The 26,265-nt window shown below is 47.7% G+C and overlaps 1 protein-coding gene across 5 annotated transcripts; it reads left to right on the plus strand.

Moving 5' to 3' along the window:
- Window positions 1-2,365: 2,365 nt before the first annotated feature.
- TEAD2 (TEA domain transcription factor 2) lies at window positions 2,366-25,670 on the plus strand. Of its 5 annotated transcripts, none has more exons than XM_081837437.1 (12): window positions 2,366-2,502; window positions 12,178-12,387; window positions 13,357-13,421; window positions 13,563-13,625; window positions 16,399-16,524; window positions 17,269-17,327; window positions 17,549-17,610; window positions 17,715-17,848; window positions 19,484-19,654; window positions 20,859-21,014; window positions 22,741-22,896; window positions 23,595-25,670. In XM_081837437.1, the coding sequence occupies exons 2-12, from the start codon at window positions 12,240-12,242 to the stop codon at window positions 23,706-23,708; spliced, it is 1,254 nt and encodes a 417-aa protein (XP_081693563.1). In that variant the 5' UTR covers window positions 2,366-2,502; window positions 12,178-12,239; the 3' UTR covers window positions 23,709-25,670. The 5 variants fall into 5 exon arrangements, with proteins under 5 accessions (XP_081693563.1, XP_081693567.1, XP_081693565.1 ...); XM_081837439.1 differs by having other exon boundaries at window positions 2,416-2,652; window positions 16,405-16,524; XM_081837438.1 differs by lacking the exon at window positions 2,366-2,502 and adding an exon at window positions 2,655-2,757.
- Window positions 25,671-26,265: the final 595 nt, after the last annotated feature.

Below are 26,265 nucleotides of genomic sequence, written 5' to 3' on the forward strand. Positions count from 1 at the left end.
TAAATGTTCATGAATGTACCAAGCAAGCACGTACAGTGGTACCTCAGGTTACATACGCTTCAGGTTACATACACTTCAGTTACAGATAGGTAGCCGTGTTGGTCTGCCATAGTCAAAACAAAACAAATTCCTTCCAGTAGCACCTTAAAGACCAACTAAGTCAGAAATAGTGCTTCAGGTTAAGAACTTTGCTTCAGGATGAGAACAGAAATCGTGCGGTGGCGGCTAAAGTGGTGCTTCAGGTTAAGAGCAGTTTCAGGTTAAGTACGGACCTCCAGAAGAAATTAAGTACTTTACCTGAGGTACCACTGTACATAGATATGTAGACCACATGTCTGGAGCAGCACAGGAAGACCGTCCTGAAACCATTTTGAATCCCAAAATGACCAAATGTTTTCTCTGCAAGGAGGGAGGGGGTGAGGGAACCTTCCCATTGTCTCAGGAATTGGGAAATCACCATCTCAAAGGAATGGCCAGACCAATTATCAGATTACCTGGCAGACAGGAAAAACCACAACATTCAAATTTCTGTTGTAGGCCACCTTTTCTGTGATGTACCATAGGTATGATGTTTGTGGGGGGTGGTCTTGGGTTACACCCCTTCTGTGATGTATGCATGATGTATGGAGGGGTGGACTTGAGCTCCAGGGCAGGGAATTTAAAATGTCTATATAAGGGCAGGCACACCTTTGTTCTGGGTCCTCCTCCTTTCCTGCGTGTGAGGGGAGCACCCGGTTGCAACAGCTTTAATAAAGATCAGGTTTATTAGTTGCTTTGCTTCTCAATATTCTTTGGTTGTCCTCTGTTATTTTCTCCTACCAATAGGGAACCCACGTAAGGACTCTATACAGGCTCTTGGATACCCCATAAGGGGAAAAGGTCTGATTTTGTTTACAACATGGTCTATGTCAGATTCTAGATGGAATCGGGGCTACTCATGCATGCAAGTTCTTTGTTCCACATGACATCAAAAACACAAACCTACCCACTCCCCATTTAACCCAAATTTCTGCTTACCACATAAAATATGGTAAGTAAAAAATTACAGCATCTATTTTACCTCTGCAAAAAACTGCTAGCCAGTCGTGTGGGGTGACTGGAGAGACTGCATATTTCACTGCCACACTCCTTAATTCTGCTTGTTCCTCACCTGAGCACAACCTAGCCATTTTGTTTCAGGTGGTCTTGAGGTGAAATTGCTGGGACTTCCAACCCTGGGAACATTGGCAACTGTCTTGAATGTTTTCCACTTTCGAATAATCTTTCTCACTGTAGAATGATGGACTTAAAATTGGTTGGAGGTGGCCTTATAACCCATCCCAGTTTCATGAGCAACAACAATTGCTTCTTTAAGAGCATTGCTGATGTGTTTCCTCCTTGGCATTGCGCTACAACACACCCGAATGCCCCAGGCCAGCAAATTGAAACTTCAGCTTTTATAGAGATGGGCACATTTGCTCATGATCAATTAAGCAAAGGCATTTGATTAGCTGCTACTTAGCTTCTTAATTTCTATAGAAGCAGTAAGGGCGTATTTAGTTTTTCTCCATTTTGGCTTTATTTCTGTTAAATAAATCATGGCACGGTGCAATATGTCATGTGCTGTTGTCCATCCGAGGTTGTATTTACAGTGGTACCTTGGGTTAAGTACTTAATTCGTTCCAGAGGTCCATACTTAACCTGAAACTGTTCTTAACCTGAAGCACCACTTTACCTAATGGGGCCTCCTGCTGCTGCCGTGCAGCCGGAGCACGATTTCTGTTCTCATCCTGAAGCAAAGTTCTTAACCTGAAGCACTATTTCTGGGTTAGCGGAGTCTGTAACCTGAAGCGTATTTAACCCGAGGTACCACTATACCTAATTTTCAGATCTGCTAAGGAAAGATGATTTCCTCATAGCCAGCTGCTTCTGTCTGGCTTTTGGTACCTGCTAGTCAGATACCTCTGGGAAGCCCACAAGGAGGCCTTGAAAACAAACAAAGAAACGCAAGCCCTTTGCTGTGGCTTCCTGCTCTCTGGTCTTCCCACGACTTGCTGCCTCTGAAGCAATTTAGAGCTAAGTTATCCTCCACGAATTTGCTTTAGAATGTAAACGAGTGGCGCTGCCCGCATCTTGAGGAAGTTAACTTGTGCCTCGTTCCTTGTTTTGCAACATTATCGCCCGGTCCCCTAAGAAAGGTATCGCGCGCCCTTTCCTGGTCCCGTTTCCTGCTTGGCGGGGTGTGTGCGTGTCTTTTTGTGTGTGTGTGTGTGCGCGTGGCCTGTGTGAACACGAAACTCCGCCCCTTCCAGCCCTCGGCTCCTCCCCTCGTGGAACTGACTCACTGCTGCTAATTTAATTCCTCTGCTCATTCCAAGGATTCCAGAGGAAAACTGTCACCTTTCCAAAATACCACGCAGGCCTGTTGCTCCTCTGCGCGCACCACCACGCTGCTCTTCTTCCCATTTCCAATCCCAAGAAGTGGGCAGGAACCTCCTGGATGAGTCAAAATTAACCCTAGCGGTGAAGAGCTTTTCTTCTCTTTTTTTCACGCCCCCTCCCCCCCCCTTAAAGCAAAGTTCAGGGAAAGTTTCTCCTTTACGTTCTCTCCTCCCCCCCCCCCCCAGCCTTCACTACCGCGCACAAAACCGGCCTCTTGGGTATCTTCTGAAAGTAAGTAATATTTCCTCCCCTCCTCCCAATCGTTCGTTCTGTTTAATTTCCTACTTGGGAGCAAGCCCTGACAGGGAAGATTTCGATTTAAACGTGCATCTGGTGGTGAGCTGTGATTTAGCTTTTGATTTTGTTTTGCAGGGAGGAAAAACGTTGCTTGCAACTTTTCTTCTTTTGTGGGAAAAGTCGACCACCACTTTAAATTTAAAGAGGTGGAAGACTGGAAGCGTGAGGGTTTCTGTATGCGTACATAAATATATTGTGGTTTTAATTTATTTTATGTATAAGTACTGATATATAGGTACTGAAATATATATATTTGTCATTGGATTGCTTGGGACTATGTTTTCAAAAGATCTTTATAATATCCAGTAATTTGTGTGAATTTCACGCTGTATTCTTTAATTTTGCGCGTAAGTAGTAAGAGGTTGCCGCCGTTAACCCTCTTAATATATATAAACGTTTTTGAATGTGAAATCTCGAAGCAGAGAGATGGGAGAGAGTACCACACCTTTTTTAATGGCTTGATTGTGTGCCTGTGAGTTTCTCTTTGTCTGAGTAAAGGACAGGGGCTATAACTTTTTGTCTGAAAGCCAAGAGTTCATGAGGTTGCTTGCAGGGGGCAATTGTGTGATTCGGTGTCGTTTTTGATAGCGAGTTTCAATGGAGGGCGGAGATGGGTTTGTTCCAAATTTTATTTTGTTAAGCTTGATTCTCCACTTGGAAGAGATGTAGTGCGTGTTTGTGTTTTAACTTTCCCCATCTCCTCTCTCCCTCACAATGTCAGCCATTAAGGGAGGGCAGTCTTTATCTTACCTGATCTATACATTCCCCACTGCCCCAAGGGGTCAACAAACACTTCCTGAAATCCTCTGCCCATTTACTTCTAAGCCACACACAATGGGAATTACTTCTGAGTAAACATGGGGGGAGTACCCTCCTTCAAAGATATCTGTGAGTGATGATTCAGAGACTTCTGAGCAAGGAGAACCCTCTTTTTAAAAATCAAAATGTAGAAATTCTGATTTGTGGGCTGCCTGATTAGTGTTGTTAGGAAATACCTGAGCCCAAACAGGCCAAAACAAGGCTCATTTTTGAAATGTTCTGTGAAAGGTTCATCATCTGCTTAACTCGCTGTTTGTTTTCCCTCCTTTTCTACTTTGTGGGAAGAAGGTTTTGTTGGCATAGTATGTAATGAATTTTAATATTTTTAACTACTGATTTTAGTGTTGATTTTTGTGCACAGGCATGGTCCTCACAATAAACGGATTTGATTTGTTCTGTGAAAGGGAAAAGTTCAAACATATGTCACGCCTACTGTGTTGTGGATGGCCAAGATCTGAAATATAGAAGTGTCATCTGGCAATCCTGGTTCTAGGGCAATGGTGATCCAACTTCAGGCTTGAAGGATCTACTTCATTTTTTACTGCAACCCTGAGATCCCTCAACCAGAGCCAGATGCAAAATGGTGGTTCGGGAAGTGGAGCCAGTTCTCTTCTGCTGCCTGTGAGTGGGAGAACCAGCTTACAATAAGACTCCCTTGTCCAAAACTCTGGAGAGCTGTTGCTGGTCAGTGTGAACAGTACCGCACTAGATGCACCAATGGTCAAAGCTGCTATAAGGCAGCTTCTGAATAAGAGTCCTCAGTGGATTGTAACAATAAGCATTCAAGTTGTCCAGCAAAACTATACAGTACAAAGACCGGGGCAACCACAATACACTCAGGTTAATGTATGATCTACTGTCAATTATACAAATAGCTAATGGTGGTAGAGTTGCAGGGGGTAATTTTAGACCTGGGACTTATTAGTCCTTGTAGATGGAAATGTATGCTACTTTTGTCAAGGTGTCGGCAGCCCCTTTCACATTTGGGGGTTCTCTGCCCATTCATCTGAGCAGGAATACTGGCCTTCTCCCCCCCAAAGTCCTGCCCTGGTGGCATTACTGAACAGTAGAGCTGCCATCTGCCTGCCCTTTATTTTAGGTGCTTCAATTCCCTCTCCGCTCCCACCCCACTTTGTCAAAGGCCCTTCGCTAGAGTTAGGGAAAAGTTTTTGGATGGATAGCCATCATCTCCCTGAGTTCCTAACATTCAAGCCCAAAGCATCTTTGAATATTTTAAAAAACAGACTTTTGTGTTGCGTCCAACGCTAGCCCTACGCAGTGTAGTAGTCCCAACTGAAACTAATGGAAATGATTAACTTTGGGCTCATTAATTTCAGCTGGTTTGATCCTGAGTAGAACTGGGTTAAAAATACAACTCTGTGTCTCCAAAGGTTGTCTTATTTCAGGCTGGTTTTCTCAGGAACAGGTAACACTGGGGGAGTTTTGTTAAGCCGTAAGGAAAATTGGCCAGTCTGCCTGTCTTGCATGTATAGGTGGCGTTGCGATTGAATGTTCTGTGTGCCACATCTAGTGAGCAGGTGTGTTGGCGCTGAAACTGTTGTATGCTTCATGTTGTGGCTTTTGCAACTGCAGCGCCTGCAAGCAAGGATGGGCCAGTAAATGTGTGTGTGTATGAGAGGGGTGGGGGGTGGGCAGGTTGGATACAGCAGTTTCCATTTGCACAAGACCTTGATGTGACTTGTTCCAAAAACAAACATGACCTTTCACATGGGTGCATGCGTTTCTCAAATTACAGGATGAGGTTGGGGCCCATTGCTGCTTTGTGGAGGGCAGCTTGCTTTTCTTAACTTCCATGCAACTTTTTTTTCCTTTGTACACGAAAACTTGTGGAAAGCAAATCAAAACACTGCATTTGAGGAATTTTGGAGTTGTAGATTCGTAGCAACCTGCGACTGATCCTTTTGTCTGTGCCTGCTGCAAACTCTGCAGAACTGTTAAGCTTTTGGAATGGGGAGTCTAGATCCCACCTTTGTCTTTTGAAATTTTACTCCATTTTGCAGGCTCCACACAGGATCAAAATTATCTTAGCATTTCCTCAGTTCGTGGCATACGAAGGCATTGAATGAGACCTACCCTCCAGTTTGGCTTGTTTTCAAAATGGAGTCTTCATAAACTCCTTTAAAAAAAAGAAAACTTCAGCCCCAACAACAATTGCTGGAGCTCTTTCTCTGTGCATCATATTCCTTTTGTTTATTTTAGCTTTATTCGGGTTTACCACTTGCATTAATTAAGAGCCTTCCAAAATAACAGTCTGCAGGGTCTGTTGGAAAAATGGTTATTTATTAGAAAGGTAAAGGGACCCCCGACTCTGGGGTTGCGGCGCACATCTGGCTTTATTGGCCGAGGGAGCAGGCGTACAGCTTCCAGGTCATGTGGCCAGCATGACTAAGCCGCTTCTGGCGAACCAGAGCAGCGCACGGAAACGCCGTTTACCTTCCCACCGGAGCGGTTCCTATTTATCTACTTGCACTTTGACGTGCTTTTGAACTGCTAGGTTGGCAGGAGCAGGGACCGAGCAACGGGAGCTCACCCGTCGCGGGAATTCGAACCGCCTACCTTCTGATCGGCAAGTCCTAGGGCTCTGTGGTTTAATCCTATTAGAAAGGTACATAGTTAGTAAACTGTGTAGCTCAATCGTATGCTTACTCCCAGGTAAGATTTGAACCATGCCATCTAATCCTAAACCAGTAAATGGTAAAGGACCCCTGGACAGTTAAGTCCAGTCAAAGGCGACTATGGGGTTGCGGCGCTCATCTCGCTTTCAGGCCGAGGGAACTGGGATTTGCCCACAGACAGCTTTCTGGGTCATGTGGCCAGCATGACTAAACCGCTTCTGGCGCAACAGGACACTGCGACAAGTGCCAGACCCACAGAAACGCCATTTACCTTCCCGCCGCAACGGTACCTATTTATCTACTTGCACTGGCGTGCTTTCAAACTGCTAGGTTGGCAGGAGCTGGGACAGAGCAATGGAAGCTCACCCTGTGGCAGGGATTCGAACCACCAAGTCCAAGAGGTTCGGTGGTTTAGACCACAGCGCCACCCGCATCCCTAAACCAGTGTGGTGCAGTGGCTTCAACTGTTTTGCAGGACAACTCTCATCATCTCCAGGCTGGGGAAGACTGGGTTGGACTAGGACCAGGGAGGACCAGGTTTACATAGCTTTCCTACCAGGAACTATGCTAGCTGACCTGGGCCAACTACTAACTCTCAGCCTAACCTACCTCACAGGGTTGTTCAGAAGATAAAAGAGAGTCTGGAAAGAACCATGTATGTTAGCTAGCTGAGTACCTTGGAGGAAGAATGGGATATGAAATATATAATTTACTCAGAAATAGCTGGAGTTCATGGGATTTACTCCCATCTGATATAAATTGTAGCTGTAGTTTATCAAGCATAGGCTCCATTTTTTAATACCTTTAATTCCAGTAGCGCAGAGTCAAAAGAGCATAATTTTGCTGTGGAACGTGGTGAAAAGAAACAAAGGCTGCTAGAAAATGCTAAGAGAAAAAAAGTACTCGAATACTGAAAATAGACACTCTGTACACTGATTTGTATCGTTACTTTTCACTTAAGAGCTAGAGTTCCCCTTAAACTACAGTTCCTAGGAAGCTGTATGCTTAAAATGTGTTTTGAATGTATGTCTGCCTGCCGCTACCTATGTTTAGCAATTTGTGGCCCCTTGACAGCCCAAAAGGGGAGAGAGAACCAACTCTTTCATAGTATACAAAAGCTCTTCTGTCTGCTTGAATGAAGGCAACTCCCCCCCCCTCTTTTTGCCATAGACAAGTGGCTATTACAAGTCTCTCAGAGCTGTTTATAAACAGAGTTTATATATCAAGCACTTAGTTCTTCCTCAGTAAATAACACTTTCAAGCAGTTTTTCTTTCTTTCGGATTTGTGCAATGCAATATGGATACCCTCTCCTTTCCTTTGTTCCATACTTGTGTGGAGATATGCCAGAGCAAGTGGGGGTATCAACTAAATGTCAGCTCAAAATGTCTGCCTAATGTCTGAGACGAGATGCTTCAGTTTGGATTGTCCAGATGACGATATTCTTCATTGTATACTCATATTGGTTTATGCGGAGATGGTACTTGTGCGCAACTGTTATAGGCGTCCTTTCTCCCTCTGTCTGAATTATCCGTTCAGTGTTTGTCCTTCTTTCGAACCTTTGTTTTGTTGCCAAAGAACATCCAATTGCCTTTCTTTCCGATGATTCTATGGCTCAGCTTTCCCAAAACTAGGCCGCACTCTGAAAATCACTTAAGTAGTATAAGTGGTTTCGAGATTGCAGCAGTACAGGAAATCCAGTTGGGTGGGACAAGCCAACCCCCCCCCCCCCCGGAAGAGGAGACTTGAAGGAAGCTGTTCCCTCTGGATTTGTTGTAGATGGGAAGTTTGTCAGGCGAGGAGCCTAGTTCCCTCCCCATCTCACCCCGTCCCTTCGCCACTTAAAAATCAGAGGAAAACCTCAGTACAAAAGCAAAAAAAAAAAAACAAAATCAGTTGTTTTGACTTCTACAACGCATGTCCTTGGCCTGGTTCTGAGGAAGTTTGTGGTTGTGATTAATCTCACGCCAGGGAAGTGCCTTTCTTCGTAAAAAGTTTTATCCGTCTGGGAAGATTGCAGCTGTTGGGAGCCTTCTGGCGGCAGCGGTGGTGGTGGTGCAGGGTTAGCAAAGGAAATAAAGGCCCACAATCCTAAAAGGCGGGGTGGGGGGAATCTGATCACAGATTAAAGAGCCAGCCCCCTTCCTGTCTTTTAAAGCAAGACGTAATCCATGCTGGAAGGCCTCTTTGTTTTGCTGCTGATTGTGCTCCCAGGGGTCACTTGTACTGGCGTAACCAGCAAAGAACCGGGTTTCCACTTGACAGGGAACAGTGAGGGGCGGGGGGACAGGAGAGGCCTACACCTTTTCATTCTTTCTTTCCCCATTCAATCTGGTTTCTCTGGAGGAGACTTAATTGGCCTATGCCGGACTTTCCACTCAGACAACAACAACAACCCAGTTTTTGCTCTTTACATTTCAACCCTGCTTGCCTCTCCAATCCAGCACAAATTTCTCACTCCCACCAACACCAGCGGTGGCTAAAGGCTTTCAGGGTCAACAGTAGACCTAAGGTCTACTAACTGGCCACGCCTCCCCAAAATGAAGCAAACCTTGCTATTAACAACTGTCAATTAGATCCCCCCCATGGAGAAACATGCTGTTTTCTTCAGCACCCTTAAGAGGTTTGCCACTTTGGCTCCATTTGTTTTATTTGTCAGTGGTGCTGCTTTCCCCCATGTTGCTCTGTGTCCGTATGACACCCCCCACCCCATATAGATATTGATGCCAAAGGCCAATCCACCCACCTCAATACTATCACGTTGTTGGCATCTTGTCGGTCTCAAGGGACAATGGAGTGCGCCTCCAGGGGTAACCTCAAACTGCTGCATTAGCCGCACTGAAGTGATATCCCCTCAGTGCGTGCCTGAGCAGTGTGTATGGAGGTCCTGCGCTGCCTAGACAAGATCCCCCTTGCTTGGACTCGCCGATGTTGTCCAAAGGAAAGCAGAGCAATATTTTTGGCATTGGGTTGGCTGCAGGAGATGCTGGAAGGAGGCGTTCAAGGCGCCATCCAACCATCTTAGGGACTCCATTCCGGATTTGTGTAGGGTTTACACCTTAGCCGGTACTCAGCACCTTTCTCCCCAACCAGGGAAATGGTTCTTTAGCCTTCCCTTCCTCTACCATTAATAGAAACAATTCACAAAATACATTTAAAGCTGTATGATACCACTTGAAAAAGTTGTGACTGTTGTAAACAAAATCTGCCCTTCTTCCCTTATGGGGTATCCAAGAGCCTGTATAGAGTCCTTACGTGGGTTCCCTATTGGTAGGAGAAAATAACAGAGGCCAACCAGAGAATATTGAGAAGCAAAGCAGCTAATAAGCCTGATCTTTATTAAAGCTGTTGCAACAGGGTGCTCCCCTCACACGCAGGAGGACGGAGAAGGATCAAGAACAAAGGTGTGTCTGCCCTTATATAGACATTTTAAATTCCCTGCCCTGGAGCTCAAGTCCACCACCCCCCAAACATCATACCTATATCACAGAAAAGGTGGTCTACAACAGAAATTTGAATGTTGTTTTTCCTGTCTGTCAGGGTATCTGATAATGCCTTATCTGATTGCCTTTCCTGATAGTCTGACCATTCCTTTGAGATGGTGATTTCTCAATTCCTGAGACAATGGGAAGGTTCCCTCACCCCCTCCCTCCTTGCAGAGAGAACATTTGGTTAGTTTGGGAGTCAAAATGGTTTCAGGATGGTCTTCCTGTGCTGCTCCAGTCATGTGGTTCAATCCCTCTTCCCAAAGAACTCTGGAAGATAGTAGCTCTGCAAGGGAAATAAGAGTCTCCTAACAACTCTCTGCCCCTTAACAAACTATAGTTCCCTAGTAGATCTGGTGGCTGAGCAGTGGTGAGGCCTAGGCAGATCAGGCCTCTTAAGAAACTTCTATCTTAGAACTACTGCTCTGTTAGTTTTCTGCTGTCTACCTACGGGTGAAACTGGCACCCAGATAACATCTTTCCACTGCCCACAGAAACCCTGTCCTGTGCCTGGCCTCCCTTCACCTCCTCCAGACCTTAATTAATTGCACTGCTGCTATGATCAGCTTCACAGCCCTCTCCTCACTGCGTTTCACTAAAAACAGCAACTCCCCAAAAACCAGGTTAACAACATGGGACTGCACTTCAGGGTTGCCGTACATTACCTCTTTACTTCCTTCAGGAAAATGGGCATAAGAACAGTACTTGGCAGGGCAGGCGTAACCCACAATCTTGGCCATAGTCCTTTCCCCTGCAATATGGGTCTATTATGCTATACCATGTTCACAAATTGAGAAGAAAATCACTCTCCCCCCCCCCATATGAAATAAGTCCTTAGGGCATGAGTGCCTGACTTACTGCTAATTTTTAATTGACATACTACTGCCTAATCACAGCTACACCAAATCCAACATACTTGAACTTTCTATTGGGCAGCAGTGAAGGAGCAGTCAAGGCGTCCTCACAAACCAATAGTCAATAATGATAATGGGAGTTTCACTCTAGCCTCTGACTCAATGGCTTGAACCGCTTTCCTAAATGTCAGTCATTTAGGTGGGATTTCACTCACAGGCTGCAAACATTGAAAAGTAGGAGAAGGCTTGTTCCCCATGAAACAAATTGAGAATTGGGGGCTGCACATTTTTGCCTCAGATCTTGGGTTCTACAGAAGCTAGAAAAAGAAAAAAAGGTTGGAAATCTGTGAGCATCTGCCGGTGTCGAAACCCTTCCTTGTCACAGCTAAAACTTGAGGTGATGGTCCTTAGCCTTGCTGTCTCACTTAAATACTCTTTAAATACAGGGTAGTTGTATCAGCAGCTATTACTCATTGCTAAATTGAACCTCTGCTATTAGAGGTAATATACCTCTGTTTACGAGACACAGAGATCAAAGAGCGGGGGATTTTTGTTCCTTTGTGCTCTAGTTATAAGTTTATCGGGGGCATCTGATAGCCACTGCTGCTGAGACAATGCTGGACAACAAATATTATTTGCCTTGCTGCTTCCAATCAGTTCTCCGGTCAGCATAGGAATGGGCAACTTAACGATAGAAGTACAGTGGTACCTCGGGTTACATACGCTTCAGGTTACAGACTCCGCTAACCCAGAAATAGTACCTCGGGTTAAGAACTTTGCTTCAGGATGAGAACAGAAATTGTGTGGCGGCAGCGGGAGGCCCCATTAGCTAAAGTGGTGCTTCAGGTTAAGAACAGTTTCAGGTTAAGAACAGACCTCCAGAATGAATTAAGTACTTAACCCGAGGTACCACTGTGTATAGGGCATATCCCAGTGTCATTTTCGGACCTGGGAGACGAGGGATCAAATCCCTACTTGGGCATGGAGCTCATTGAGTGATGTTGGACCAGTCACTGCCTCTCTCAGACTAACCTACCTCACAGGGTTGCTGTGGGGATTAAATGAGGAGGGGGGAGAACCATGTACGCCACCTTGAGCTCCTTGGGATAGGAAGGCAATAAATAAATATGCAGAAGGTGCCAGGTTCAGTCCTCTGCATAGAATTGTAGCACTGGAAAAGGAACCACAGGGTCATCTAGTCCAACCCCCTACAGTCTTTTGCCCAGCTTGGATCTTGAACCCACAATTTAGAGTCTCATGCTGTACCATCTGAGCTATCCCAGGTAGGCTGGGAATGTCTTCTGTCTGAAATCCTAGAGAATATTATCTACCTAGTGTAAATAATTACGCTAAATGGACCAATAGCCTGACTTGGGAAGGTGACTTCCAGTGCCCTTCAGATATTATTGAGAACCCCCAGCTCCCATCATCCATAACCATTGGGCATGTTGGCTAGGACTGGGGGGGAGTTAGAAGTCCAGGAGCCACAGGTTCCCCACCCTTGATCTAGGACTAACTGTATGACACCAAGCTTTCCACAGGTAAAAACAACCAAATGGGAAGGAAGGGAAAATGGAGGTGAGCTGTTGCCCATCTTCTGTCAGTTAGGAAACTTTCCGCTCCTCCATCCCTCAGAACTGATTGCCGCCTGTTCTGCTTTCTTTCAGGTAACCCTCCTGACACCATAGAGCCTGGCAGCTGGGGCGAGGGGGCCAGCCCCTCTGGGGAGATGGGGGACGCTGGGGAGAAGGGTCTGGACAACGATGCAGAAGGGGTCTGGAGCCCTGATATTGAGCAGAGTTTCCAGGAGGCCCTGGCCATCTACCCACCCTGTGGGAGGCGGAAGATCATTCTTTCGGATGAGGGGAAGATGTACGGTAGGTGGGACTTAACTTTGACACATTAGACCGGTTGCTCTTGTCCTTTATTCTCTTTGGGGATCGTCCTGCAAGCCATAATATATGATGAGTAGCAATGGGCTTAGAATATGTGAGGTAAAAAAAGAAGAAGATGTTTTTCTAGCTCCCTGAAGAAATGGAAGGAGCTGGGAAGGTGGCCACTGATGGTGCTGTGTTCCTGCGGTACACCGCTAGCAGTGCCTTTTCCCTTCCAGCTCTGAGAGGCGGAAAGAGGTGGTCCTCACATGCAGCCTCCATGGTGCTGTGCCACAGATGCTGTGCAGAAGGCTCTCTTTAGGGACAGAAAAGAAACAAAAGAGCCAGCAGGGCCAAGAAGAGAAATGAGGGAGCTACATGCACCGTTGTAAACAGAGGCCCTACAGTGTGCCACGCTAGACCTATAATGACAGGGCCTCACCTGGAGGCAGTACTTACTCTCCATAGGCGAGTGGCTAATGACAGTTCAATTTTCAGTTATACAATTTGTACCATCCCTTTCTTTTAAGGAACTTCTGCATCAATATCCTGCATTTGGACAATTCACTCTCTCTTAGCCTGACCCACCTCACAGGGTTGTTGTGAAGATAAAACCACAGAAAGCACCCTGGGGTCTTTAGAGGCAGTGTGGGGTGTACTTTTGGTGATGGGGGACAACCGTGTGCAAGGTCTGCTGGAGGAGGGGTCGGGTTTGCATCCGCCCACCTTTTTTAAACGTCTGCAGTGGGCGTGACCTGACAGTCCAGATGATTCAGAAGTTAGCAGGGTTGTGTCTCTGAGCACGTGCAGTGTTGGGGAGACTGCAAGCTCAGCATGCTTTGACCTGCCCCATGTGGCAACTTACCACTGTTGTCAGCAGCATGGTCAAGAGAGGCGGGGGAATGCCACCTCTGTATATGGTGCTCAAGTTGGATGGGTTGTTTTCCTGATTTCCTGCCTCTTCTCTCTCAGGCCGCAATGAACTCATTGCCCGCTACATTAAACTGAGGACAGGCAAAACACGGACAAGGAAACAGGTAAACGTGATGGGCTTGACATGAAGCCTAAGACTGCAGGAAATAAATCCGAGGTGTGTGGGGAGAATGAGGCCTGGTGAGATTTCCTCCTTTCTCTCCACAGAGTTTCCTGCTAAGTCTCTCCCCCAACTCCTTCCACAGGTCTCCAGTCACATCCAGGTTTTGGCCCGGCGGAAAACCCGTGAGATTCAGGCCAAGCTCAAGGTGAGTCCCTTCCCTGCATTCCCTGAAATGTTTATGACAAGCTTGCACCTCTGGATTCCCTACCCGTCCTGCTGAAGGAGTAGTAGTAAGGGGGGTACATATTTCCCCCCCAATGTCCCATAATGCTTTGCTGGTACTTGGGACAAGCTCTAAGTTTGAGGGAAATTATTGGGAAAGTGCCATCAATCAACCCCCTCCCCCCCCCCCGGTCTCTGGGGGAATTGTTGTCAAAGGTGGCAACTACAATTGGTTTTTAAACAGCTTAGTTCATGAACAACTTGGAATTCGAACGCCGCAAACCCAGAAGTAGGTGTTCCAGTTTGTGAACTTTTTTCAGAATCAGAACTGTTCCGTTTTGAGTGTTACACTTCCTTTTTCAGTGCCACACTTTAGTTTTGAGTGCCCATGCTCCTGTCAGCTGGGGACTGGAAAGCCTCCACTTCCCAGCTGAGAGATCCCCGCCCCACTCCTGCTTGCATGGGAGTAGGAGCTGGATTGGGGCTGCTCACCTGGAGAGGTGCAGGCTCCGTCACACTTTTCCATTGAGGGGTATATGGCTGCGTTCACCTCAATAGAGAAGTTTAAAGGAGCATCATGTGCCAATGCAGAGACAGCCCAACAGCTGCCTCAGCAGTGGTTTAGGGGCTCTCAGATGCAGCTGCCGGGCTGCCTCCACCTTTGCCACCACAGCAACTATTCCGCCTGGCTTCCCTCAATGGAAAGTGTGACAGAGCCTACACTTCCCCAGTTGAGCAGGCCCATCCAGCTCCTACTCCCATGCAAGCAGGAGCAGGGGCAGGGATCCCTTTGGAATGCTTTGGTTTTGGAATGGACTTCCGGAACGGATTAAGTTTTGAGAACCAAGGTACCACTGTATACTGTATAATGAAGGCTTCAGGCCTAGGGGCTGCCACAGGGGATGCCTTCTCTTGGGCTGCTACCACCCCACCCCAAATATCTGACAGCCCCCGCTGTCGACCTCAACATCTGAGGAAAGAAAGCACACTTTGGGATATTTAGGTCCTAAGCCATTTAGGGCTTCAATGTGAGCGCCTTGAGTTTACCAGGTAACAGAAGTGGGGCAAGCAGCTGTAGTGGCAAGCGAGAAGAGCTCTGCCCAGCTGCAGTGAGGTAGCCGCCATTTTAATTTCCCCAAAGCCCTGTCATCTCCAAAGTAGCATTGTGCTGCATCTGCAGGGGGCTGGTTTTCTTTAAGTCGCCTGCACTGGAACAAGCGTGTTGATTTTTCAAGACTGTTGTCCCGTCCCACCTGTCCTGCTTGGAGCTGGGAGAGGAGCTCTGAGCAGCTGCAGCAAGCAAGGGGAGACATCCGTCTTAATCTTGGCCCTCCTACATCCCTGATGTAGGAGCGTTGCACTGGGCCCTGGGGAGGAATTAACAATGATGGCTCCCTAGCAGCTGCTCTGAGCGCCTCTCGGCACGAAGGAGCAAAGGCAGACAGAAAGGGGCCCAGTACATGCAGCTGCACTGAGCAGGTGGGCCTGTTTTAAGGAAACCTCGCTGATTGATGCTGAGAGGAGCCCTGAAGGGCTTCAGCAAGTAAAAGGAGCCCACTTGAAACCCGCCCCCCCATAGCCGTGATGCAGCACTGCTACCATGTCAGGGACACTGAAGGCACAGTTAAAGGGACTCTTCATTGCTTCAGTCTATCAGCCGCCTTCTCAGTGCCAAACATCATGGTGGTTTTTTTTCCTGTAGAGGCCAGGCTGGAGGGGATAGGTCAGGGAGTTCTGAGATTTGAACAAAGCTTAGTAATTAGCAGGGGAAGAACAAAGTGTGACTGCAAACCAGGAATCCTGGTTTTCTGAGGAGATTTTTTAATAGGACAATATTGATATTGACCTCCCTAAGGAGTCCGTTCCACTGTCGAACAGCTCTTCCTGTCAGAAGCTCCTTCGATATTTAGTCGAAATCTCCTTGTAATTTGAAGCCATTGGTCTGAGTCCTACCCTCCAGGGCAGGAGAAAATCTTTCTCCATCCTCCATGTGGCAACCATTTAGGATATTTGAAGGTGGCTATCCTGTCTCTTCTCAGTCTCCACTTTGGTGGGCTACCAGTTCTCTCAACCTCTCTTCGTAATGGAGTCCAGTGCAGTGATTTCTAAGCACTTCTTCAGGGTGTGGTCTGAGCCTCAGCAACTGATGCAGCCCCCTTTCTGGAGCTAAGCAGGTGTGGGTCTGACCAATGCCAATATATACCACCTTGAATTCCATAATGGAAGGGAAGGCAGCATGTAAATGATGATAATTACACTATTGTTTGTAACTCAATGGCTCACAAGGGGGCTAACCCCTAGGCACTCCAGGGTGAACACCTTATAACAGGAGTGTTTAACCAACTGTCCTTGAGGCACTGCTGGCTTCCAGCTCCCATCAGCTCCAGCCAACATGGCCAATGGTCTGGCATGTTGAGAGTTGTTCTCCAGTAGTGAGTGATCCCTTCATCATCGGCTTCCTCAATGAGAAGACAGGTGATGACTGATGGTTTGCCTATATGGCACCCTGTCCCCTACAAATGTCTCCTGTGGGGTGATAGCCCCAGAAGAAATTACATTACCCCCACAGTCAAAGTTATGTGTGTCATTATGCACCCCATAACCCTCTGAAACTTCCAGACCCTTCAGGGCTGATTTGCATGCATTCCTCAGTAGAGAAATCAATGTGGAAAAGGAGGCCTTGAGGGTAGGATGTTTTGAGAACTCCTGTGCAAGGGAAACGGGCATTTGCAAACCAGGATTTGTCTCTCTTCAAGGACCAGGTAGCAAAGGACAAAGCGCTTCAGACTATGGCAGCCATGTCTTCTGCTCAACTCGTATCTGCCACAGTCCTCCAGGAAAAACTGGGCTTGTCTGAACCCCACTACCCACCCAGCACCACCGTAAGCATGTGGAAGAGGGGCTGTGAGGTGGGGTTTCTATGGGGCTGTAATGCTACGACAGGAATGGGGAACCTGTGGGCTCCCAGGTGTTGTGGGACTACAGTTCCCATAATCCCTGGCAATTAGCCATGCCCACTGGGGCTGTTGAGAGCAATAGTTTAGCAAAACCTGCAAGCCCCCAGGTTCCCGGTGCCTGTTCTCTTTCTGTATTAAAAACTTAGATTAAGGTTTCTGCCAGTTTAGCTCTCGACTCTCCCAAGGAATCTTGGGAATTGTAGTTTGGTGACGTTCAAAAGAATTCTCTGTGTTAGATCGTTAGCTCTTTCCTGCAGAGAGGAAATTATTATTAAATGGTGTTTAAGTTAAGAGTTGTTGCTGAATAAATGAAACCTCAGCTGACAGATCATATGTACAAGCATTAGTCCATTATATTTGCATATGGGCAAAAACCATGTTTTGGAAGCAAGAAGCATGCTTCCTAAGTTTTTTAGATCAGATGACTTAGCAGACGTCATCACCACAGAAGAGGCATTCTCCTCTTCCAAGATGCAGTCTTAGTTTTTATAAACGTTTGTTTGTTTGTTTGTTTGTTTGTTTGTTTGTTTTTTAATAATCACTCTCCACTGAATTTGGTCAATTAAACGGTTTTAAAATTTGATTTCATCAGTTCAGAGTAAACAGAATAAATGTTGCAGCCCTAACTTAAGTATGTAGTGCAGTTTTTAACTCTTCTGACTTTTCCAGTCCACAGAGTTCTTCCAGTTTTGGACAGGGGATGCGAGCCAATCCCGAGACACTCTAGAGTAAGTTGTTGTTGTTTTCAGTCATTGACACAAACACAATCCTGGGAGCAGCAATTTGTCTAGCATTTCTGCAACACACGTGTGTGTGTGTGTGTGTGTGTGTATATGTGTGTGTGTGTGTGTGTATATGTGTGTGTATGTGTGTGTATGTGTGTGTATTGCAATGCCCCCCTGTTGAAAAGCCGTGTCTTGACTCTTCTCTTTCTCCCTCCTACCCTTAGCGTCAAGCCTATCCTCCAAGCGCCATACCCCATCCCAATTCCAGCACCCACTGCTGTCCCAGGTAAGCCACCGTCTTCCTAAACCGCTTGCCCTCCTACGAGGCGGGGGTGGGGTGGGGTGAGAGTGCGCCAGTCGGCCTCAGTGCCTTCTCCCTCGGCTCGGCAGGTTACCACGCGCCCCCAGGGAGAGCCCCCCGCCTCCCCAGCGCTACCTCTTGGCAGGGAAGCCACATTGGTACGGAAACACTTCGGCTGGTGGAGTTCACTGCGTTTGTGGAGCGGCAGGCAGAACAAGATGCGGTGAGATGTGCACCTATACTTAACACCATTCGCACACTTGCGCCTCGTGCCAGCTGTCCCCATACATTGTCTTGAAAAGTTTGGGAGTTGGCCTGATGATGTAATCGGCCGTGTGTTGGAGATCTAGTTTCAAGACTCCACTCAGTGATGAGATGCTTAGCGGGTGGCCTTGGGCCAGTCACAGTCTCGCTGCCTAACCTGTCTCACAGGGTTATTTAAGAGGATAAAATAGGACAGCTCTGTTTATGTTGCCCAGAGTTCCTTAGAGGAAGGGCAGGGCAGGGCTTGATAAACAGAAGTGGATGGAGGGACGAGTATAAGAAACTACAGTGGTACCTCGGGTGAAGTACTTAATTCGTTCCAGAGGTCCGTCCTTAACCTGAAACTGTTCTTAACCTGAAGCACCACTTTAGCTAATGGGGCCTCCTGCTGCTGCCGTGCCGCTGGAGCCCGATTTCTGTTCTTATCCTGAAGCAAAGTTCTTAACCTGAAGCACTATTTCTGGGTTAGCAGAGTCTGTAACCTGAAGCGTATGTAACCTGAAGCATATGTAACCCAAGGTACCACTGTACATGCAGCAAGTGGAGAAGCTAAGCTCAAGATACCAGTACAGTTGTACCTTGGGTCCCAAACGCCTTGCCAGTCGAACGTTTTGGCTCCCGAATGCCCCAACTCCGGAAGTGAATGTTCTGGTTTGCGAACGTTATTTGGAACCCGAACGTCCTCTGAGGCTTCCGATTGGCTGCAGGAGCTTCCTGCAGCCAGTCAGAAGCCGCACCTTGGTTTCCAAACATTTTGGAGGTCGAACGGACTTCCGGAATGGATTCCATTCAATTTCCGAGGTACCACTGTAGGCTGATATTCATCTCAAGATTAAATTTGGAGAGACGGAAATGTGGTGAAGTAGCTAAAAGTTTGACCTGTGTAGGGCAGGAAATTTGGGGTTCAGATCCCACAGTTGCCATGAACATATCCTGTGCGAACAGGATACTGGACTAGGTGGGGCATTGGCCTGATCCTGAAGGCTCATCTTATTAGGTGACCCGGAGTAAGTTGCTGTCTCTCAGCCTCTGACCACAAGCCAGTGTGGTTTAGTGGTTAGGGTGTTTTATTAGAGTTGGTGCAATCCAGGTTCTAATCCCTAATTAGATGTGAAACTCGCTGGATAATCTTGGGTTAGTCACTATCTCTCCATCTGACTTACCTCACAGGGTTATTGTGAGGATAAAATGAGGGGAGAGAACATTGTGTACTACCTTTAGCTCACTGGAGGGAAAAGCAGGATAAACATGTCATACTTAAAAACAACAATAACCCAGCAATATCAGAATTGCACATATTGTATTCCTGCTTTACTGAGTTAATTGGGAGGATCACGGCAGTAACATTTGCATCTGACGAAATAGTCCCTAGTCCACAAAAGCTTACACCATAATAAAATGTGTTTGTCCTTAGCTTAAGGTGCAGCAACAGACTAGCATGAGTACCATATTGAAAGCAGTTGTAAAGCACTTTTTAAAAAATGCTATTTGCATTCTAGCTTCTTTTGGCAAGCGATTCAGTAAATCAAAATTCGGGCAGCTGGTGCCAGTCTGCATCATTCCGTCTCTGACTTCCTCCCTTTCCTCCCGGCAGTGTAAGCAGCAACACCGCTTTGTGCATATCGACCCGACACCCTCCTCTGACTCCCCGCTGGAGACGGTGGACGTACGCCAAATCTACGACAAATTCCCTGAGCGGGGAGGTGGGCTGCGAGACCTGTATGACCAGGGGCCTCCTCATGCCTTCTTCTTGGTCAAGTTCTGGGTGAGAATTGCCCTGCTTCCCTCAATCCCCAACAAGCTAGGAAGGCAAAAGCTCCTTTGCTGCATTATGTATAGATATTTACCTGGCTAGTTTGCTGGGGCCGGTGGATTGCCTTGGTGGTTCAAAGCAGATAAAGCAGATTCTGGGTACATTCAGGCCAGATCTCCTAGAAAAGCTTGGCATGGCTCCATCACGGTTTAGGTGGAGGGGGCAAATGAGCCATTTTGAATACTGACCTAATGAGTACATTGTTGTTGCTTCAGCTGTGCACATTAGCCGCCTTCCAGCTTCAAATAGGATCTGGCGGGTCCCAGCCAGAAAAACTGTTGCAAGGGAGCTTTGGTCTCTGCTCCTAGCTAATTGAAAGCTGCTCTAAGCATCTTTACAGCTACAGAAAAATGCCATTGAGCCTGTAATAAAATGTTGCAGTATAGGGTGCTCCTATTACCGTACCCGCCAGCCATGACCCCTCCCACATGGTTCCCACCACTCCAAACAACAGCCTGTCAGCATTCTGAAGCTACTCAGCATGCTCAGTCCTTGTTGCCATGTTTTTGGTGGATTTCCCCTCCGTGTAGGGTTTTTATTTCCTAAAGATATTTCCTACTGTTGAAAACCTTGGAAGAGACGCAAGCCTTCTGAAGCCTTCCACTTGTGGCATGGCTGATGTTATTTTGGCAGTGTCAGGATTGGCCCTTGGAGAACTTAGTTTGCTATTTGTGTGTAGAATAATGGCTATGCTGTTATATTGCTATAACGATGCACACAAAAGCCAGGTCCTCAAGCAAATAGAATTGCAATGGTTCACAGAAGTAATAATTGCATACAGGATATGCAAGGTTACTTGCAAACACCCCCCAAGGCCAACCCAAATGAATCATCAATAGTAAACTTTAGAACATTGTCTTATCCACCAAGGCCAGACCTCAGAAGATCACAAAAAGGGCAGGAAGGTGATCCCCACCCTCTATCCTCCTGGCCCCAGCAAGTGATGTTCAATGGCATATTACTTCTCTGCATGTGGGGTTTTTGTTTAGCTGCTGCGGCAAGTAGTTGTGGAATAGACATTCTTGTCCCACCCCCACTTATGAAGTACTACCTGAAATGTATGACATCCTGCTTTCTATATCAGTTGGGGCGGGGGTGGAAAAAAAGAAAAGAAAGAAAACACTGCATTTCCCCCCCATTTCTCCTGTTACCATAGGCTGATCTGAGCTTTCCCCTCCTTGAAGAAGAACCAGGGGGCACAGGAGGGGCCTTCTATGGGGTGAGCAGCCGATACGAGGGCCCACGGGCTCTGACTCTCAGTTGCACCTCCAAGGTCTGCTCCTTTGGCAAACAGGTGGTGGAAAAACTGGAGGTGGGTGCGGGGGGGCAGGGGAGAGTTGGCAGGGGGATGACGGGACTTGGGGGGGGGAGTGGATGGGGAGAGAAGAGGGGGTTGCCACACCGGCGGGTGGGGGTGCTAGAGGAACAGGGTTCGTTTACGCCTAAGAAGCTTCTGTGCAGCAGCTTGTGCAAAAGTAGCCACGTCGGCCACAATGAAAGTTGCCTTTTACCCACTGCGTACACACCACACCCATGAGGAATCCTGGGGAATGTAGTTCTCCCCTTACAAAGCCACACTGCCCAGCACTCTTGGCAAACCACAGTTCCCAGGATTCTTTGGGGGAAGCCATGTGCTTTAGAGGTGTGGTGTGCATGCAGCCTGTTTCTCTATTTAGCCCATTGCTGCATGCTCTTATCTCTCCAGGATTTTGGGTGGGGGCAGAAGCATTGTTAGGGTGACCCAGGCAGCTTGTCCCTCAAATCTCCTGCCTTTCCCTCTCCACCCCAAACTTAAACCCAAACCCTGCTTATAGGGCTGCTGGGACTACATTTGCATCTATGCATCTAAACTGGCATGTGCAGATTTGTGTCAAGGGCCTGTGTTCTCATCCCTTCAAATACTGTATTTTTTGCTCTATAAGACTCACTTTTTCCCTCCTAAAAAGTAAGGGGAAATATGTGTGCGTCTTATGGAGCGAATGCAGGCTGCGCAGCTATCCCAGGAGCCAGAACAGCAAGAGGGGTTGCTGCTTTCACTGTACAGCAATCCCTCTTGCTGTTCTGGCTTCTGAGATTCAGAATATTTTTTTTTCTTGTTTTCCTCCTCCAAAAACTAGGTGCGTCTTATAGAGCGAAAAATACGGTATTTGCAGTGCCCCTGGGCAGGAATCTCTCAGGCCACCTGTTTCCTTATCCTTTTAACAGGCCATTGTGTGTGGGAGGTTGAACCTTCTGGCTTTTTGCGTGCAAAACACGTGTTCCGGCATTGAGCTGTTGTGCTTTCCCTTGCAGCCAATGTGGTGCCCCTCAGACATTGCTGGACATCCGCCCATGCTCATTGGCCTGAGGCTGACTGGTCTTCAGAGTCCAAAAACATATTGAGGGCACCAAGTTGGCTGTTTCTGCTCCGGAAGAGATATGGGAAAGCTCTGGCTCTCCAGATGTTAGACCCCAACTCCCATCATCCCTGACCATTGGGCAAGGCTGGCTGGGGTTGATGGGAATTCGGCTCCAGCATCTTGAAGGCTGCAGGTCCTCCATCCCTTCATCAGAAACTTTCCTTCTGATGTGCTGGATGCAGGGAATCTGGTACCCCACTCACCCGATGGAGACCATTAAAAAAAGGAAGACCTGCAGCCTAATGCTGTGCATGTCTTAAACTATAGAAGGACCTGGAAGCTAGGAAGATCTGCAGGGTCAAGAGCAACTTGGCCTAGAATGTTTCAGAAGTTAAGTGTGTGCGAGTGTGAAAGTGTTAAGCTGTATCAGCTACTGGACTGAGGAGTTAAGATTTGCATCCCACAAACAGATTTACAGTACTTGGAAGTTGGGGGGGGGGGGAACAGGCTTAATTTCAGTCGAGCACATTTAAGTTTAGGAGTGTGAGTCTTGCTCCTTTTAGAAGGTTGTCCCTACAGTGGCAGAGGAAGAGAGGTGGTTTCTTGCTCCGGACAAAGGTGGTGTGCCTGTGTTAGGTTCTCTCTGTCTCTCATATGCCTGCTTTGCCATTAACCACTCCCATCTCCCCAACTCTGCAGACAGCAGAGCCTCCCCACTGGGAAGACGGACGCTTTGTTTTCCAGCTGCAGCGCTCACCGCTGTGCGAGTACCTCATCAACTTCATCCGCAAACTGCGAACGCTGCCAGAAAAGCCGATGATGGACAGTGTGCTTGAAAACTTCACCATCCTGCAGGTATTTGGGGAAGGAAATGAGGGGCCATCTTGCGCTCTCTCTATCTCTCTGCCTTTCTTTCCTTCCCTGGGGGAGGAGAAGGCAGAATAGGGAGCCAAGCCAAAACTTGAATTCTCCATAAATGGAAACTCCAGTCCTTGACCGACCCAGAGTCAGTACAGTACAAGGGCAACCTTTTAATTTCCCTCAGCTCTCCAGGGTGATGCATTGTGGGGAATCTAAATGGCACTTATAAAATCCTCCAGTGGCAAGTTCTAGCTTAGGAACATTCCTTCATGTAGGATAGCAAGGGCACTGTGGCGTGATGCCTCTTCTAAGATTATGCTGGTTGTGCCTTGTGCATCCATGATGTAATAGTGTGCTAGTTGTAACTATTTTTTCTCATGTGGAAACACAGGCATAACCGAACAGAGTAGAATTCAATTGACAGACTTACGCTTCTTTTAATTGGGAAGCAACCCTTAATAAATGCTTGTGTTTTGCAATTTGTGAGTCAGCTGTAAGGCAGTGGAGACCTGGTACAGCAATAAGGGTGAGGGAAGGGAAGATGGCAGCACCTGTCAAATTTGTTGTGGGGGCTGCAGCAAGCTCCCTGTGGGAGAGATTTAGAGAAATCTCATTAAGCTCCTAGATATGGGCAGGATTGTCCCCTTGCACTGCTGTGAAACTTGTCAGGATACGCTCCATCCCCTCCACAGGTTTTGCGGGATCAAGAAACTCAGGAGTTACTTTTATGTGTGGCCTTTGTGTTTGAAGTGTCTGCCAGCGAGCACGGGGCACAACACCACATCTACCGGCTGGGCCGGGAGTGATGAACAGCTTTTACCCCACCTCCATGCTCCAAAATGGGTCACTCGCCTCCGCTGCCTCCCCCACCAGGAGGTCTACGGCCTGTCTGTGAACTGTGAATGGACTGCTATGACAACTGCTGAACCTTCTGTGATAATGGCTTTTTTGTCACCTGGCAACCACTGGCAAACCCAGCAACTGATTCTACCAATGGATATCCTCCTCTCTCCCTGATGGCCACAAAGTTAGGCCAGAGGCCCAAGCCCAGAAGCACTGCTGTTATTCAGTGGAGAAGCTCGCAGCCATGGCAACAGCATTGTCGAGCAGCAGTGCTTTCAGGGCAAGCTCCCCCCACCCTGTTCCCAGTCATGCTGTGGGATATCAGGAGTTAACCTCTACCATACATATGTCATGGCAGACCTTGACCGAGAACATCCCCCTCTGTGCGGCTGGGATTTCACACACTCCATTGTCACACGTGGCATTTTCGAGGACGGTTGCTTTTAATAATCTGGCAGAAGTTTGATGTAACTTAACCTGTCTGTGTGAGAATTAGGAGTAAGGAGATCAACCTGTTTTGGGGGTGGGCCACCACACCACTTAACCTCAGGTAGCGGGGTCCACATGATTGTAGGCTCCTCCCCAGAAAAGCTAGTGTTCTGTGTGTGGGGTTTTTGGTAGGGAGCAGCATTCAGTAAGGCGAGCCTCTGCTTGCAGCCTGAGGTGACACAGCCCTGAAAGCAGTCTACATTTGATCCTGCAGGCTCTCTTTACGAGTACTACACCTAATCTGGTGTTGTTTTTAACCATGCCTCCTGGGGGGGGGGGAGTCCCGTTGTAGAATTTCGTGGGCCTTACCCCTGTTGCACTGGAGGTGGAGACATTCACCTTTCAGAGGCATATCACCTCACAAGAAATGCAAGGCTTTGTCTGTACATGCAGAATGAGGAGGTAGAACGGCTGCAGTGGGGCCAACACTACAGACTACAGGCAGGCGATTCAATTCCTAGGTGTAAATTCCCTTGAAGAACACCAGCAAACCCAGGGAGAAAAGTTCGCCTGCAGGCCTCTGCTAGCAAGAATTTTATGTAGGCCAGCACCCAAAAAGAAGGTTCAGCGGGCCGGTCTTTGAGCTGAAAATAACCGTTCCTTTCAACAGGAGTGCAGAACCTTTCTTTCCTGTTGGAGGCCAGCATAGCCTCAGCACCCATTGTTTGGGGGCCGCCTTCTAGTGGTGGGTGGGGGCACCCCATTTCACCCCTTCCTTGCCACTGCCATGAATTCGGCCAAAGGCTCCCCCTCCTTGGGGGAAGGCTATAGCACAGGAGGAGAACCCTTGCTTCGCAGACAGAAGCTCCCAGGTTCAACCCCACTATCTCTAGGTAAGGCAGGGAGAGACCTTTGTGGAACCCAGGTGAGCCACTGCCAGCCCATGCAGATGATAATTAGGGTCAGACTCTGCCTACGGCAGCTTTCTCTGCTGTAGCTGCAAATGGGGAAGTAACATGTTTATTCCACAGCTTTGTTCCGCTGGCTGTTTAGACCCAGCCTCTGATGGAGCGAAGTGTAAGAACGAGCCAAGCTTTGCTTAAAAGTGTGGGGTGTACGAGACACATTTGGACTTTATGTACAGTGCTACCTCAGTTTACTCAGTTTACGAACTTGATCCGTTCCAGAAGTCCGTACTTAAACCAAAACCGTTCTTAAACCGAGGCGCGTTTTCCCTAATGAGGCCTCCCACTGCCGATGCCCTTCCACCGTTGATTCCGTTCTTAGACTGAGGTAAAGTTATCAAACCAAGACACTATTTCTGGTTTTGTGGAGTTTGTAAACCAAATCGTTCTTAAACCGAGGTACCGCTGTACTTTCTTTGTATACAGTCCTTTTCCCTTGCCCCTTTGCCATTCACAAGGTTGCAGCGGTCTCTCGCTTTGGTGGGAAAGGGGGCAAATTACGTGATCTTGCATAAAGTTTATTTTGACATAGTACGGAGGTCTGAGTGATTTTTCGTTTCCCCTCCAGCCCATTCTCACTCGAGAGGCCTGTAGGTTTGCAGCTTATGCTGTGGGGTTGACTGCTTTGGAGGGCAGAGTGGAAGGGTTCATTAGCAGACGGGTTGGAGCAGGATTAACCCTTTCTTGGGTTTTGTACTTGGGGGTGGTGCTGTGGTCTAAACCACTGAGCCTCTTGGGCTTGCCGATCAGAAGGTCGGCAGTTCAAATCCCCGCGACGGGGAGCTCCCATTGCTCTGTCCCAGCTCCTGCCAACCTAGCAGTTCGAAAGCACGCTAGTGCAAGTAGATAAATAGGTACTGCTGCAGCAGTAAGAAACGGCATTTCCGTGTTCTCTGGTTGCCGTCACGGTGTCTTGCTGCGCCAGAAGCGGTTTAGTCATGCTGGCCACATGACCCAGAAAGCTGTCTGGACAAACGCCAGCTCCCTCAGCCTAAAAGTGAGATGAGCGCCACAACCCCTTAACCTTCCAGGGGTCCTTTACTTGGGGAGCACCCCACCAGTCACAGAAACCAATGAGTCCTGCACGGTAGGGCAAGTCAAAAGAAGAAGCAGCACTTACTGCTTG

The sequence above is a fragment of the Podarcis erhardii genome (genome assembly GCF_964252035.2).
Source record: "Podarcis erhardii genome assembly, chromosome: 13".
NCBI classification, from domain to species: domain Eukaryota; kingdom Metazoa; phylum Chordata; class Lepidosauria; order Squamata; family Lacertidae; genus Podarcis; species Podarcis erhardii.